The sequence below is a fragment of the Hemiscyllium ocellatum genome, chromosome 8 (genome assembly GCF_020745735.1).
Source record: "Hemiscyllium ocellatum isolate sHemOce1 chromosome 8, sHemOce1.pat.X.cur, whole genome shotgun sequence".
In the NCBI taxonomy this organism is placed as follows: Eukaryota; Metazoa; Chordata; class Chondrichthyes; order Orectolobiformes; family Hemiscylliidae; genus Hemiscyllium; species Hemiscyllium ocellatum.
Window position 1 is genome coordinate 82,796,346 of NC_083408.1, and position 17,834 is coordinate 82,814,179.

General features: G+C 40.2%; 1 protein-coding gene across 1 annotated transcript in view; it reads left to right on the plus strand.

Moving 5' to 3' along the window:
• mdga2a (MAM domain containing glycosylphosphatidylinositol anchor 2a) overlaps positions 1–17,834 on the plus strand; it is a 924,938-nt gene that overhangs the window by 449,894 nt on the left and 457,210 nt on the right. Inside the window, exons 7-8 of the mRNA XM_060828983.1 lie at positions 9,045–9,374; positions 13,891–14,196. Of these exons, the coding sequence (XP_060684966.1) occupies positions 9,045–9,374; positions 13,891–14,196 (636 nt within the window). The remainder of the gene's footprint in view (positions 1–9,044; positions 9,375–13,890; positions 14,197–17,834) is intronic.

Below are 17,834 nucleotides of genomic sequence, written 5' to 3' on the forward strand. Positions count from 1 at the left end.
CAGTCCAATATTTGGACAATAGGCTGTCATCCCAAATTTTCCATAGGGCATCCTCTGCAAGTACTACTTTTTGACAGGTATACCCTTTCCTAGAATCATTGTCACTGTCAACAAACTTTATTTCTGAGGTTAAATTTTCAATTTAGATATTCTTTCTTTCAGGCTATCTGTCTTGCATCATTGATTTCTCTTTCAAAATGTTTTTGGAGATTGCTGTCATTCTAAGTTTTTCTGCCTCTTGTCTTTCTTTTGATTTGTGTTTTCATCCATTTTCCAATTATACTTCTATTTTAATTATAAGATCAGATTTCTAAAGAAGGTTCACAATAGTTGTAGTGAACTGAGAATGTACTAATCCGAATTGCTGAGATATTTTTCATTTGACGGCATCAAGGTTTGCTCTTGTACAGTCACATTATTGCCCTTGTATGTTCCTGAATAAATAGTGTTCTTGACAATTGAACAGTCCAGGAAATCAATGAATATGAGAAGTCATGAAGGATGGTGCATTGTACCTCTTTCCTGACCACTTTAATGCTGGACTGGAAAACCTAACCAAGGTTTCTGTTTTGGAAGGTTTTGCCAAACATTTATTGGTATAGGCAGAAGATAAGAAGGGGTGGCACAGTGGCTCAGTGGTTAGCACTGCTGCCTCACAGCACCAGGGACCGGGGTTCAATTTCAGCCTGGGCAACTGTGAGGAGTTTGCACATTCTCCCTGTGTCTATGTGGGTTTCCTCCAGGTGCTCTGGTTTCTTCCCGCAATCCAAAGATGAGCAGCTTAGGGCGAATTGGCCATGCTAATTTGCCTATAGTGTTCAGGGATGTGTAAGTTAGGTGCATTAGTTGGGGTCAATACAGGACAATAGGGTAGGGGAATAGTTCTGGATGGGTTACTCTTTGGAGGACTTCTGTATGGACTTGTTGGGCCGAAGGGCCTGTTTCCACCCTGTAGGGATTCTCTAATTCTCTGAAGTCAAGCAAGGAAATAGGAATATGTGTAAAAATGGTTGAAACACATGTATTGGGGGTATTATCTTCAGTTTTTGCTGTTTCTCCATTTCCAAATAATGTTTGATTTAAAACAAGTCATCCATGGCAGATCGATGAACAACGTAGTAGTATAAGGCAACCTTGGTTCAGTGGGAGCTTTCATACCACTGAAACAGAATGTTTTGGATTCAAGCCCCATGCTACAGACAAGTACTTAATTTCAGCTCCTCTTACTGCATATTGAGAGGTGTCAGGGGTTGGATTCTTTTTGCTGAGATGACACAGTTTTTCATCTGTAGACATGACTGCAGAAGATTCCATGACCCTATTCAATGAGGAACAGCAAAGTTCTTCCAGTGACCTAGCTATTATTTATTTCTCAATCAATACCACTGTTCTGAGATTATTTGGTCATTTATCTTACTGCTACTTGTGGGACCTTGGGTTGTACAAAAAGGCTTTTGTTTTTATATTAAGGACTATGGTTCAAAGGTATTTCATTGGATATGAAATACTTGGGGACATCTTGAAAATTTGAAAAGTGACATATGAATATGGGTTCATTTTGACTTACTGGATTCAGTTTGCTACACATATGAGCTAAAGTGAATGAGGTTTCGTTTTAATTATAATGCCCCATTATTTTAGGTGCTAGTAGTGCCAAAGACTTTGAGGAATGTGATAAAGATTATCAACTGCAAAATAAGAATCTTTTTTAAATGACATAAGGAAGGTGAGGCAATCTCTGGAAAATAAATTATATTGTATCAAAGTAAATAATACTATATAAAGGTATTTGTTATTATAAGGCATATGCAAAAATGAGTTGAAAAAACAACTATTTATTTCTGTAAGAAAGTGAATTTCATATTTTAGCCATCACGTGACAGGTTTACATTTTATAACTAGTCATGGTTAACATTATCAATGCTTAGGTTTTCCATCAAGATTTTTTTTTAAAAGTCAGGGTCATGTATTAAAGCACATTTCTGCTCATTCAATTAATAGCATTGCTATCTCTGAGTCAGTTGGCTACATGTTCAAGGTCCACTTGACATTCTAGTGCAGCACAAACAGCTGTTACATTGTCAGTTATGAATGTAGGAGTTTTGTTTTATAAGATGCTTTATGTTATATCTTTCCTTTTGATTGTCATTCTTCCAAATATTTTTTTTGAAATTAGAATGGTTTTTGGTGACTGCACTATTAGTTTTTTTTTGTATCTCTGTTGTGATGGGGTTGGGAATGAATTGCCATATTACCTGGCTTTAGAATCTGTAATTTTGAACCTTTGGAACATGGAAGCAAGACTAGGCCTTTCATCTACTTGAGCTGGTTCTGTCATTGTTAGATCTGTACATCAACCTGTTTAGAAGCTTTTGTTCAGCTTGATATTCTAAATGATTAAAGTCAAATCATTTCAGGCCTGAAAAATTCAATTTATACAACATTTACAAGCTTTTCTGGAAGTGAATTACAGGTCCCTGTCTTTGCAGAAAGCTCTACCTAATTTTGGATGTGGTCTTTATCTAAGTTTAAGATTATTCCCCTTGTTGTGAATTCCCACATTGGAAGAAATAATGTATTTGCATTTACCCAATCTAATTCTTTCACCATTGAATAACTTTTCTTTCATTCTTTCATGGAATATGGGCATCGCTATCAAGGCCAGCACTTGTTCGTCATCCCCAACTGGCCTTGAATCGAGAACTTGCAAGGCCATTTCAAGGATTCCTGTGGGCCTGGTGTCACACGTAGACTAGACTAGACAATGACATCAGAGTTCCTTTCTGATGGAATATTTGTGAATTAGATGGGTTTTTACAACAATATTTTCATGTTCATTAAGTCTAGCTTTCAGTTCCAGACTTACTCATTAAATTGTCATGGTGAGATTTGAACCCATCAGTCTGGGCCTCTGAGTTACGAGTCCAGTTGACATTATCATGACACCATCATCTTCCCCATAAATTAGAACACTCTTCAACATTCTTATTGCAATAAATGCAAGTTACATTTATACAATCTGACTTCACAATTTCAAGATGAAACAGAAATTACTGGAAAAGCTTAGCAAGTCTGGCAACATATGTGGCGAAAAGTCAGAGTTGACATTTCAGGTCTGGTCACCCTTCTTCAGAACTGATGGTAGCTAGGAAAAGATTTTTTTTAATGCAGAAAATAGGGTGGGAAGGGGGGTGTGGGGTAAACAATACGTGGAGATAGAGTCCAAAGAAAGAATCTTTGGACAGGCAAAGGAGTGGATAATGATCAGCCTGAGAGAGTGAATAGCTGCTCCCCACCTCACCCCCACATACCAGGCCTTGTTAACACATGGTCTGCTTTTCCACATGATCCATTGTTAGCCACTGATAGTCTCCAATTGCAGCTATTGATTCTCCAGGGAATCAACTGCAACTTAGGCCTCCATTGGATGGGTGATTCTCTACATTCAGGTTTGGTGATGGCCGCTTCAGCGGCAGCCCCCTCCCGTCCATTTTGGGGAGGAGTGGTGTAATGTTGGGGTGATATGGATACCCAGCTAGCCTGAGGGGAAAGGGATAAGAGTGGTCTTGGGAAACTCAGGTGGAAGGGAGAAGCTGAAAAAAAGGATAATGAATAAATTAGACTGCTTCTTGGGTCTTGTCAAACCTTGCAGACCCTCTCACCTGAAGCATCTCACCCCACCACTGCTTCTCAAGCTCTGAGAGCAGCTAAAACTGCACCTATCTCCATCTCGCAGCTCCCCCACACCTCCCACCTCAACCCCCAGAGTTGGTCACCCTGCTTTCATTTCGCATGTCGCTGTATTTTTCAGTCACCTGAGGGGATGGATTGTGCTCACCACTATTTCCTGGAAACATTTTGCTTTCCTCCTGTCATCACAAGCTCAGTGTCTGTCATGGAAATTTAATTGACTTGACTCAAATGCTAGCAAGAGCAAAGAAAACGTTTTTTCGGACTTTGAAAATCAACCCAGTACATTTGGCAAAATGCCTCATGTAAGGGGTGCCTGAATAGCTTTCACATATTCCCTTTATACTAAACTTCACTTACTCTTATCACATCTCAAGGTCAAGAGCTGGAAAATTCAAACTCCTTTCCACACATGGAGTTGTTTTTTCTCATTCCTTGACTGTTGATATGATAGTTTACTGTCCTTGTGAGACTACTGAGAGTCTGGTTTAACTTTTACATTTTCCCTGACTTTGCTTTTCTGCCTGCCTGCAAGACTTTGCAAAGTATTCTTTTACAGATTTCACAATAAATGTTAATGTTCCATTACATGTCCAAATGTGACCGTATTAAATGACTCATCCCTCTTAGTCAGGCTGCTCTGCTCGGTCTGAAACATACTGTACTCCCTGTAGGTGAAAGTGAGGACTGCAGGTGCTGGAAATCAGAGTTGAAAAGTGTGGTGCTGGAAAGCCACAGCCAGTCAGACAACATCGGAGGAGCAGGAGAGTCAACTTTTCGAGCATGAGCTCTTCATCAGAAATATGGGGGGGGGACCCAAGGGGGCTGAGAGATAAATGGAATGGGGGGAGGGGGGAGGGGGAAGATACCTGGGAATGCAATACGTAGATGAAGGTGGAGGTTGATAGGTCAGAGAGGAGGGTGGAGCGGATCAGTGGGAAAGGAGATAGAGATAGGTAGGACATTTCAAGAGGGCAGTGCTGAGTTAGAGAGTTGGATCTGAGATAAGGTGGATGTGGGGAAATGAGAAAACTGATGAAATCGACATTGATCCCAAGTGATTGTAGGGTCCCAAGGTGGAAGATGAGGCATACTTTCTCCAGGCGTCGGGTGGCTACAGTTTGGAGGTGGAGGAGGCAAAGAACTTGCATGTCCTTGGCAGAGTGGGAGAGGGAATTGAAAGTGTTCGGCCACAGGGTTGTGGAGTTGATTAATGCTTGTGTACCAGAGATGTTCTCTGAAATGTTCTGCAAGTTGCCATTCTGTCTCCCCGATGTAGAGGAGACCACATCGGGAGCAACAGACACTGTAGATGAGTGTGGAAGTACAGGTAAATCTATCAGATATGGAAGGATCTTTTGGGGCCTTGGACAGAGGTGAGGGGGGAGGTGTGGTTTGCAGGTTTTGCACTTTTTGCAGTGGCAAGGGAAGATGCCCAGAGTGGAGGGTGGTTTGGTCGAGGGTGTGGACCTAACAAGGAAATTGTGGACGGAATGGTCGTTGCGGAATGGAGATAGGGGTGGGAGGGAAATATATCCCTGGTGGTGGGGTCTGACTTTAGGTGGCAGAAATGATGCAGGATGATGCGTTGTATCCGGAGGTTGATGGGAGGACCAGAGGGGTCCTGTCCTTGTTGCGATTGGAGGGGTGTATTCAAGGCCGGAGGTGCAGGAAGTCGAGGAAATGCACTGGAGGGCATCATCAACCACATGAGAGGGGAAATTGTGGTCCTTGAAGAAGATAGCAATCTGGGATGTTCTGTGGTGAAATTGATCCTTCTGGGAGTGTATGTAATGGAGACGGAGAAGTTGGGAGTAAGGGATAGTGTTTTTGCAGGACTGTTCCATATACCCGACAAAGAGGTAAGCATAGCTGGGGACCATGCAGATGCCATGGCTATCCCTTTGGTCCAGAGAAAGTGGAGGATTCGAATGAGAAATTGTTGAGGATGAGGACCAATTCAGCTGGGGGGATGAGTGTGTCAGTGGAAGGGTCCTGATTGGGATGGTGTGAGAGGAAGAAACAGAGGGCTTTGAGAACTTCATCGTGGATGTATACAGGGATTGGATGTCCACAGTGAAGATGAGTCATTGGGGGCAGGGGAAACAAAAGTCATGGAGAAGGTGGAGGGCGTGGTTAGTGTCCCAAATGTATGTGTGAAGATCTTGGACTGGGGGGACAGGACAGTGTCAAGGTATGCACAGATATGTTCAATGGGGAAGGAGCAGGCTGAGACAATGGGTTGACCAGGGCAGTCATGTTGTGAATTTTGGGCAAGAGGTAGAACTGGGTGGTGTCAGGTTCCTGGACTATGAGGTTGGAGGCTGTTGGTGGGAGATCCCCTGAGGTGATGAGGTTGTGGATGGTATGGGAGCTTATGGCTTGGTGATGGGAGGTGTGGTTGTGGTCGAGAGGGAAGTTGGAGGAGGTGTGCATGAGTTGGCCCCTAGCTTCAGCAGTAGAAATGTCAGTGTGCCAAACTACCAATTCATCCCCCTTGTCTGCTGGTTTGATGACTCTACTCTGTACAATGCTGTCAACACCAACCTATCATTCTGTTCAACCTATTGCTTTTCAAGTGCTGTGATTACTAGCATGCACCTAAATTGGGCTGTTTCATTTTCATCATCTGCATATTGCCTTTACAATGGAGCTCTGTGTCAAGGACACATGCTGATTGATACAAGACTAATTCCATTGTTGACTCTGTTCCATTTATGATCTTATTGAATATTTGCAAGCCCATAGTACTCCATTGTGGAGTATCTCACCAGTGCATGACTTTAATCAGCACTCAAAAGAAATAATAAAACAAACCTGCTTGTCAAGGCAATTAAAAGTCTTCCACATCTATCAAAAATATCAGAAAATTCATCAACAATTGAGGCTAACAAGCTGATAATTAGTACTGAGATTTTTGATGTAATCTGCTATAAACCTGTACTTGATACCTTGATTTGGTAAAAAGAAATTGATGGTGTGTACCCCGTGGATGAGCATTTATATCCAGTACAGAGAGAACCAGATTTCAGTACAATTCTTGTATACGAACATAAGAAGGAGAAACAGGAATAGGCAATTCAGCTCCTGGACTCTGCTCTGCCAGGATATGATCATGGCGAATCTCATCTTGGTTTTAACTCCATTTTCTTGCCCACTCTTCAGAATCATTCAAACCATTACTAATTAAAAATCTGACTGCCTCATCCTTGAATTACTCAATATTCCAGCAACCACTGCAGTCTGAGGTAGTGAATTCCACAGATTCATGATCCTTTGAGAGAAGTAATTTCTCCTCATCTCTGTTTTAAATCTGGGCTGGTAAAAGGTCCTGCCCGAAATGTTGAATCTCCTGCTCCTCGGATGCTGCCCGACCTGCTGTGCTTTTTCCACGACCACATGTTATCACCTTTGACTCTCCAGCATCTACAATGCTCACTATCTCCTATACTATGTCGCATAACAAATAGTTTTGATTTGTGATTCCAGCTAAACAGGTTTTGTCTTAGGTCCTCAAGAACATTGTCTCTTTTTAATATTGAAATAACTTGCCTGAATCAAAGTTGTTAGCCTCTCCTTTTTACCTTTTTTAACTTTCCTGAATACCTTGTATAGAATCGTAGAATCCCTACAGTGTGGAAGCAGGCCATTCAGCCCATTGATTCCACTCCGACCCTCCAAAGACCATCCCACCCAGACCCACTCCTTACCCTATCCCTGTAACTCAGATCTCCCATGGCTAAGCCACCTATCCTGCACATTTCTGGACACTATGGGCATTTTGGTGAGATTAGAGTGGTGCTGGAAAAGCACAGCAGGTCAGTCAGTATCCAAGGAGCAGGAAAATCTACGTTTCGGGCAGGAGCCCTTCATCAGGCAATTAGCTGGCCAATCCACCTAATCTGCACATCTTTGGACTGTGGGAAGAAATCGGAATATCTACAGGAAGCCCACACAGACACAAGGAGAAGATGCAAACTCCACACATACAGTCACCCAAGGCTGGAATAAAACCCAGGTTGCTGGTGTTGTGAAGGAGTCATGTTAACCACTGACCCAACCGGTATCCAAGAATATTAACATTTCCATCCTCTGTTTTTGTGAGTCATTTCTTAATCATAGATAGTACATCATATTTCCATGGGTCAATTTGCACCTCCAACTCAACAACCAGTTTGAGCATTTAAACACACAGCCGTGGAAAATTGAAGCCTTCCCTTGCAGTGAGTTTGGACACGGGCATTTATTTCAATCTTCCAAGTAGCAAGTGGAAGTCCTTACCTGTGATGTCCATGAGGTATAAGAAATTATCCATGATGTGTAAACTTCAGATGTGACCTTGAAAGGTTCCAATTATTTGTGAAACATTCAGTTTGATCAGTGACGTGAAAAGCAATGAAGCAGCCATATAATCATTATGCTTAGGCCATAAACCTTTTTAGGTGATATTATAAAAACAATGGATTCCACTGCTCTTCTGTCGTTTAAAAAAAAGTTGATAAAAATGTTCTATTTTGCACTTTTTAATTGAACTAATCCAATATTATTGTTTGAAAGAAATGGTTCAGGGTACTCAGCTGGTAAAATTAATATTTGAAGAGATTAAACATATGACAGATTTGTTTGCCTTTGGCATTCTCTGCTCTGTGTTGATGTCAAGGGTCAAGAAGCCTCAGAGGTTACTCTTCCTTTGTGAGTCTAGATAATTAGGTCCTTGTGGCCATGTCACACATTGAAATCAGTTAGCTCAGCATAGGTTCAAGAACAAATTTGGAAGTTTTGGGACTTTACAGTTAAGTACCTTTGGGGTGTGATTTTGATTATCAAGTTATGGAGAAGCAATGCTGTTAAATTGAACAAATGAGGTATTGATTTGTGCTTTAGTTTGGATTCCACATTCTGATGGGAAATACAAACATTTCTACTGTGTTAGTGATCTCATAGCTACTCCGGGCATTATGCTGATGTCATTTATACACATTAGACATGAGTTATGAAATACAACACAATACGCTGGAGACACTCAGCAGGTCTACCGACATCGATGGAAAGAGAAGCAGAGTTACTGTTTTGAGTCCAATATAACTCTTCTTTGGAACCAAAGTTAAATTGCAAAGAAGAATCAGTGGACTCAGAAGGATAACTCTGGTTTTCTCTCTCCACAGATGCTGCCAGGCCTGCTATGTTTCTCCAGCACTTGAGGAGTTATATTTCAGATCTCCAGCATCCACGGTAATTTCCTTTCCTTAGACATGAGTTATATTCCTCCCATCAAAGTGTGTGGAATATGTGCTTAATTCTCCTTGTGATTTGTGTAATAACCTATTGACCATTATGTTTACTCTTTTTACTAGCTTTGAAAAAAGGACGTTTCTGGATAACACCAGATCCATACCATGATGATGACAACATTCAGATCGGCCGTGAAGTTAAAATTTCCTGTCAGGTGGAGGCCATTCCCCCGGATGAGTTGACTTTCTCTTGGTTCAAGAATGGGCGTCCCCTTCGGAGCTCAGAAAGGATGGTTATCTCAACAACAGATCCTGATGTCTCACCTGGCACGACCAGCCTGGACATCATTGACCTAAGGTTCACTGATTTTGGAACATACACTTGCGTAGCATCTCTCAATAGCCAGGCTGTACCTGACATCAGCATTGACGTGAACATCTCCAGCAGTACTGGTGAGTGCTTAAACCCCAGGTAGAGATGACCAGTTTATCTTGAATTAGTTGCTGGTCAGTCACTATTTTCTTCCACTTTGACATCATTTCTCGATTGCTCCATCATCGCTCTTCTGCATTTTAAAGATTATGATGACATGGAATATAATAGGAAATGTGTAAGATGATTTGTATAGGGATTTTATGTGGGTCTGAAGTCAAGTGGAGAGTCAATAGATTTACAATTCTTCTATTCAGTGACTGGGCCATTGGAATACCACAGGCTGCCAATGATTTCCTCTGACTGCTGAAAGGCTGGATGGTAACGTTGTGTGTTTCTTTACACTTGCTGATGTCAAAACAGCAATTGCTGCTATATAACAATTAACAACAACTGAATTTATATAGTGCCTGCAGGGTAGTTAAACAATCTGAACTCACTCATGGAAGCATGAACTAATAAAAATGAAGACTGAGCCAAAGAAGAGGATGGTAATATTTCCATCAAGTTTGATCAGTGAAGATCATGAATAGCAAAGGCCTTCTTTCCAAGTGATTGAGGGGGCATGTGGAAGGACAGGATTGTCAGTTTGCTGGCTAAGTACACAGGGTTAACAGTGAAAGGAATAGTAGGGATGGGAAGGAGGTTTATGGGGTTAGTTAGTCTCCAGCAAGTGCTGGGATGAAAGAGAGTGCAGTGGGATACTTGGAATTATTGTTCATTAGCAGGCACTGATTCATATTTTCATTGTCCTCCAGAAAATGGTCAGGGACGCACAGAAAGAGCATGGATCTTATTTCAAAAAATTGCTAAGCTTGGGATGGGGACAAGAGTATGTGCACATCAAGGCATAATGAATGTTCTGGAAATGAATTTCAGTTGGGGTGGAGTAAAGTAGAAGCGAGAGGAAAAGTGCAAGGAGGTATTCCTGGTAACAGGAAGGGAAAGAAACAAGAGAGAAGACTTTAAACAGTGTAAATCTAAATCCTGTGAGCAGCTGGCTGCCAAAGTACATAGATGAAAAGTCATGATCGGTAACTTAAACATATATTTGGAGTCAGAGAGATGTACAGACCCTTTCGTCCAATTTGTTCATGCCGACCAGATATCCGAAATAATCTAGTCCCATTTTGCCGGCATAAGCTCATTCCCCTATAAATGCTTCCTATTCAAAAACCCTTCCAGAATATGTTTAAATGTTGTAATTGTACCAGCCTGCATCACTTCCGCTGGCAGCTCATTCCATTCACACACCTACCTCTGTGTGAACAAGTTGCCCCTGAGTTCCCTTTTAAATCTTTCCCCATCACACCCTAAACATATGCCCTCTAGTTCTGGACTCCCCCACACCAGGGAACAGACCTTGCCTATTTATCTTAGCTATGCCCTAATGATTTTATAAATCTCTACAAGGTCACCCCTCAGCCTCCGACGCTCTAGGGAAAACAGCCCCAGCCTATTCAGCCTCTCCCTGTAGCTCAAATCCTCCAACCCTGGCAACATCCTTGCAAATCTTTTCTGAACCCTTTCAAGTTTCAAAACATTCTTCCTATAGTGGGGAGACCAGAATAACACACAATATTTCAAAAGTGACCTAACAATGTCCTGTACAACTGCAACATGACCTCCAACAGAGTACTCAATACTCTGACCAATAAAGGAAAACATTCCCAATACCTTCTTCACTATCCTATATATCTGCAACTCCACTTTCAAGGAACTATGAACTTGCATAGTCTCTTTGTTCAGTGACACTCCCTAGGATCCTGCTCTGATTTGCCTTTCCAAAATGCAGCACCACACATTGACCCATTTGATCAAGATCCCCTTGTAATCTGAAGTAACCTACTTCATTGTCCACTAAACTTGCAATTTTGATGTCATCTGCAAATTTACTAACCATGCCTCCTATGTTCACACCAAAATCATTTCCATAAATGGCGAAAAGCAGTGGACCCAGTTCCGATCCTTGTGGCACACCTCTAGTCATGGGCCTCCAGTCTGAAAAGCGACCATCCACCACTACTCTCTGTATTTTATCTTCGAGCCAGTTCTGTATCTTAATAGCTAGTTCTCCCTGTATTGCATGAGATCTAACCTTGCTAACCAGGCTGTTATGAGGAACTTTGTCAAAAGCCTTACTGAAGTCTATGCTGCCCATACTGCACATTGTTATTTTGTAATTACAGAAGCTGTGTGGGAGGCCATGGAACTTTTTGTATAGGCATAGCCAGCACCCTAGATGACACCTACACAATTTATATTCATACTGAGATTTGGTCATCATATAAAATTGCTGCTAAAAGCCTATTCCAAATGATTTATAAATGGAATTTCATTGTGCCACTTTCTGGAAGTTCACTGGTCATCTTTTCCCAAACAGAATATTTTATTTTTATTAATAATGTGTCATCTATTGTCAAATCAAGCTCCACAGTGTCTCTCACGTCCTAGTATTTTCATCACTCCTCTAATCCAGGATTGTCTCCGAATCCCCTATTGTGTTGTCTTCTTCGATATATTGACATCATACTTTGTTCAATAACCTTCTTATAAAGTACCTCAGGACATTTCGTTACATTTAAGGCATTATATATGCATAAGCTGTTGTTGTCACTGTTCACCTCAGACTGCATCTCAAAGGCAACTAGAGATGGACAATAAATGCTGGTCCAGGCAGTGACATCCACATCCCATAAATGAGCTTTAAAAAACCTACAACATTAGAGTTTTGGATAAGCTGCTGCGTGATCAAATGAAGTTACCTCTGGTGACAACCCACACCACCAACCACCAACCCCCACTCCCCCCCCCACCACCCCCAGTGACACCGACTGAATTTTCCTCAGGTACACCAATAACATGCAGAGCTACCCTAATGTCAGCCAACTTGATGCCTTCACTGTCTCTAAAATTGTCAGCTTGTTCATTCTTCAAGTAAAATATTGGCAAGACTGAAGCCAATGTCATAAGTCCCAGCGACATACCCCTTTAAATGCTTCCTATTCAAAAACCTTTCCAGAATACGTTTAAATGTTGTCATTGTACCAGCCTGCATCACTTCCTCTGGCAGCTCATTCCATACGCGCACCACCCTCTGTGTGAACAAGTTGCCCCTGAGGTCCCTTTTAAATCTTTCCCTTCTCAACTTAAACCCATGCCTTCTATTTTTGGACTCCCCCATCCCAGGGAAATTACCTTGTCTATTTATCCTATCCATGCCTCTCATGGTTTTATTAACCTCTATTTGATAACCCCCCAGCCTCTGATGCTCCAGGGAAAACAGCCCCAGCCTATTCAGCCTCTCCCTGTAGCTCAAATCCTCCAACCCTGGCAACATGCTTGCAAATCTTTTCTGAACCCTTTCAAGTTTCAAAACATCCTTCCTATAGTGGGAGACCAGAATAGTACACAATATTCCAAAAGTGACCTAACAATGTCCTGTACAGCTGCAACATGACCTCCAACTTCTGTACTCAATACTCTGACCAATAAAGGAAAGCATTCCCAATGCCTTCTTCACTCTAGTCATATTTTATATTGCCGCTCTGAAGTGCCTTGGGATATTTTAAAATCTTAAAGGCCCTATATAAAGGGAAAAATTGCTATAAAGTGGGGGAATACATGACCTTAGGTTCATTTTAATATGAGCTCTGAATATTATTTGAGATAAAGGACAGAAAATGAGCATTCAAAAAAGCCATTCAATATTGAGAAGAATAGCCTTTGAAAAATATACAAGGTCTTTGTATATGCATAACATTTCCCTCTTTGCCTGGATGGGGATAGTGGCAATGTTCTATTATTTAAAAGGCTTTAGCAACACGCTTGCAAACAGCACTTTTGCAGATTTGTTCAAATAGAAGTACTTTCTTTATTCATATCTGGAAAAGAATAATGATACAGAATTCTATCTTGTAGTCTAAGTATCAACTGCATTCAAACACAGCCCAGTACAAAGCATTAACATTTTAATTAAATTATTCACACTGCCTGAAGCTTTATTCTAGATTCCATCCACCTCTACTCCAACAGAGAGCACATTACTTAAAGGCTGAGTAAGGTCTGGTTTCCAATGATAATGGATACAACTGATCTCTCAATGATTGTGGCAATTAAACAGTTTTTGATCTTCACTCTGAACATTAGAAATTCATTCATCTCTAAATGGAGAATTTAAGAATTTATTTACTGGTCTTTTCTCACTTCTTTTCCTTATGAAATCAACTTCATTTTGGAAAAAAACCCAAAAAACCTTTGCAGTAAACAATTCACAGTAAAGTTACATTCAATGCAAAAGAGATACATGTGCACTTGTGTACTGCCTAGCAAGACAGATAGTGATGAGGGTCAATATTAGTTCTCAGCTACTTCACATAAATATAGTGAAATAATAGAATCTAGGAACTATTAATAAATAATGCACTGCTGTGATTTTCCAATCTATTAAATGTTTCTAGTGTTCAAGTCATGATTTAACAATGAGATGAAGAGCTATTTGGTGAAATGGAGTTATTTTTTATTTCTGTTTACAAGTGCCGCCAACTTTATCTGTCCCGAAAGGAAGGTCACCAATGGTTACACGAGAAGGTGACACGGTGGAGCTACAGTGCTTGGTTTCTGGAAAGCCCAAACCCATAATTCTTTGGTCCCGTTTTGATAAGGAAAAGGAGAAGGAGCTCCCAATGCCTGATGGCACCATGCAAATGGAAAGCTATGATGGATTACTCCGCATTGTGAATGTGTCCAGGGATATGAATGGAATATACAAATGCCAAACAAGCCAGTATAATGGGTTTAATGTGAAACCAAGGGAAGCAGCCGTGCAGCTTATTGTACAGTGTAAGTAAATCATATTTCTCCTTGCACTATATCTTCCTGGATGCTAATAACTTTATGCCTTCTAACTAGAGCAGTATTCTGCAGTCGATATATTATCCAAAAGGTTTTTGGTTGAATAAATCGAAATTCAGCTGATTCCTGATGAGTATATGTTCAGTCACATTATCAGAAGAAATGCTTTATGATTCCATATCAAGTAGAAGTTTCAATCCAGTTATCAAATTTCCCAGCATTCATATTAGCTTTATGCTTTTAGTTTTACACATTCCAACTTGTAAAGATCCAGTTTTTCAGCAGCATTTTGATTTAGTATCTTTACAACCTACTAAAATGAAAAGTTTGGAAGGAATAGTGTGTCAGTCACTTCCTTTTTTAGACAGTCTGGACAAGTTTTAATCTGAGCACAAATAATTGCCAGACAAGTTAATGTGTTCAATCCAATTCCACTGGGAAGAAACATAAAATGACTGCAGATGCTTCAGGTTCCCCTGTGTACATTTAATATGAATCTGGGCAGGCAAGTGATCCTCAAGGATCTATCTGCAGTGAAACAGTTGGAGGATTGATGGACATCGAAAAATAGTTGCAAATCAGGACTATGGGATTATTGTAAAGAATAATGTAAATTTAAAAGAGTGCCATGTGAAGTATAGCCTGTAAGAGCAATTGAGAAACTTTGTACTGAACCTGCTTGGGATCAATATGTCATTATATTTCCTGAAACAGTGCAAATGGCTATTTTCTGAGGTTATCACTTTGTACCCAGATATGTAGTTTGATGGAAACACAGCTGGACAATTTCCTTTGTCTGCACATGTATCTCATTTCAGTACGACGCTCTGGAAATTCAGAAAAAGGTTGAAAGAGGGAGTAGATGCTTGTTCAATAAATGTGGATGGCTTTTTAAATATGTCCATAAATGATTATTGTTACAGTGCAGCATGAGGCCACTTGGCCCGTTGTCTGTACTGGCTTCTGGCAGTAAAATTTACCAAGTAATTCAAATTTCTGCAATGTATGGACATATACAGACATGACGTATAGTGGTCATAAGCAAACATAAAATGTTCTAGTTTTGACAAGCAACAAAACCATAAAGTGCCTCTTACAAAGAGCTATGATATTAATTGTGAGCTGTGCAGTCTAACTAGTTAAGGTATTTTGTCTGTTATTAAGTGCTAAGTTAGCAGGAAAAGGGCAATAGGACAATCAAATGTTTGGAGCTTTTGTGTAAGAAAATTACATTGATTGTAACTGGCATGCATAAAACTTTAGCATGTTTAGCCAGCAAGTCTTCCCAGAAATGGGAATGGGGGGGGGGGGGGCACTGAACCCGAGTTGGAGATGGCCCCACTGCACTCAGCTCAGAGGTTAGAGGCCACGGCCAGAAGCAGCTCAGGGTCCATGATTTCTGTCATTGATATTAATCACTGTAACAATATCATTAGTTAACATAGAACCTACATCAAGATATACGCAGCTGTAAATTATTGAAATAAGTTGGAACCTTTAGATTGACACCACAATTTCCATGTCAAGGGGCTGCTGAAATACACCTTGTCTGAAAAATAAACCTTCAATCAATTTCAAATGTACCAAATGTTCATTTTTTATTGCTAGTCAATCTGTGCTATCTGTGTTATTAATGAACATTGCGTGCTTCTGCATGATTTGCTGCAGTTGTTTGGTTTTCTTTTCAATGTTGTGTATTTTTTTTATGGATAAGTGTAGGCAAATAGAGCGATAAATGTAGAAAATGCCCAGGGCTATTAAAATGTCTTCAAGCACTTTCAATGAATTGCGTTCCAAATGGACTAATTGTTCTGTTTACAAACAGGACATTTTAATGCCAGAATTACTGTACATTCCATAAATAGGAAAGAGCTCGTCAATGTAATATTTGATGGTTTTGACTGGGGAAGAAATGTTGACCAAGAGGCAAAGAATATACCCTGCTGTTATGGACCAGACCAGACCTCCTTAAAATATTTTTGCGAAGGTAGCCTAGATCTTAATTTTTTCTTATATTAAAAGTAGACGGGAAGCACTATGTTCCAGATGTGATTCAAACGGTCAAACTAGTCAACATTAAGCAAAACACAGTTCTTTTTAAACACTGTAGTTAAAATACAAACAAATAGTAGAGGAATTTGAATAACTTGCCTATCAGAAAATTTAACTGAATCATAAATACCAATTAACTGCTCCAATATAGTAACATCCCATAAACACACCCTTTGGCAAAAAGGCAAATTCAGACACAGATTCTTACATGCAGCTCTCCAATCCTGGAGAGAAAAAGACATCAAGAGAAATTTCAGAGGAATTAACAGCTAGGAATCATTCACTGGAGCTCCAAACTCTTTTGAGACCCCAAACAGCTTCTGCTGCTAAAGTTGAACAAATTAAAAATTGGAAAGCCTGGTCTATGTGATCTGGCCACACCCATTCAGGTTGTAAAAGAAAAACCAAGGCTTCACAAGTTGTTTAATCGAATGGTTCTGGTAAACTGCTCTGTGCCTCTGCCTTTACAACCCCTCTTCAAAAAAACAAAGACAAAATAACCTTTTAAAGTGACAGCATCATTACACTTTTGGAAAAATGACCAATCAACATACAAAGATGGCCTCACTTTAAAGCCCTTAGTCTTACTCTATTAGTACACTACAATACATATACGTTGCATTGATTCTAAACATTCACTTTGATATTCTATTTCAGTCCATGTACTCCCGCCACTGAACTCCTCCATCTTTCTTCATCAAAGTCGTGACAAGGCATTGGCAATTATGTTTTCTCATCCTTCTGTGTGTATAATTTTCAAATTTAATGACAACAGTAATAAGTTCCATCTAAACAGTATGGAATTTTTGTTGTTAAATTTCTCCAAAAAAATTTAATGGGTTATGATCAGTTTATATAGTTACCTCAGACACATTACTGGCAAGATAAATGTTGAAATGTTCTCAGGGCAACACAAAGCTCAGGTTTCTTTTCTCAATTGTGCAATATTTCTGTTGATGAGTTTTCAATTTTCTGGAGAAGTACCAAATACATCTTCCAACCTTTCATCGTCATCTTGTAAGAATGCAGCACTGACACCCACACCACTCGCATCGATAGCCACCTTGAATAGCATTGCGTAATTAAGTGTGGCTAATACCGGGGCAGTGGTAAACACAGCTTTCAGGCTATCAAATACTTTCATCTACTGAAATTTTCTGCACTCCTTCAGTAAGTCAGTCAGTGGAGCAATCACACTGCTAAAATTCAGGATGTACTTCCGATAAAACCCATTTAATCTCAGGAATCATAGTTCTGCCTTCTTTGCCGATGGTAAGGGAAACATCCCAATAACCTTTGTTTTCATATTCCATGGAGCCATCTGTCCATATCTAATAACATGGCTTAGAAATGTGACATGGGCTTTTGCGAATTTAGTCTTAGCCAGATTTATCATCAAACTTCCTGAAGTTGGTCAAACAATTCCAAAAATGCTGCAAATGTTCCTTCCATATATGACTAAAAATTATCAGGTCATCAATGTACACCACACAATTGGTTAATCCAGAAATTACTTTATTGGTTAATTTTTGAAATGCGGCTGGCACATTGTTCATACCAAATGGCATGACTTT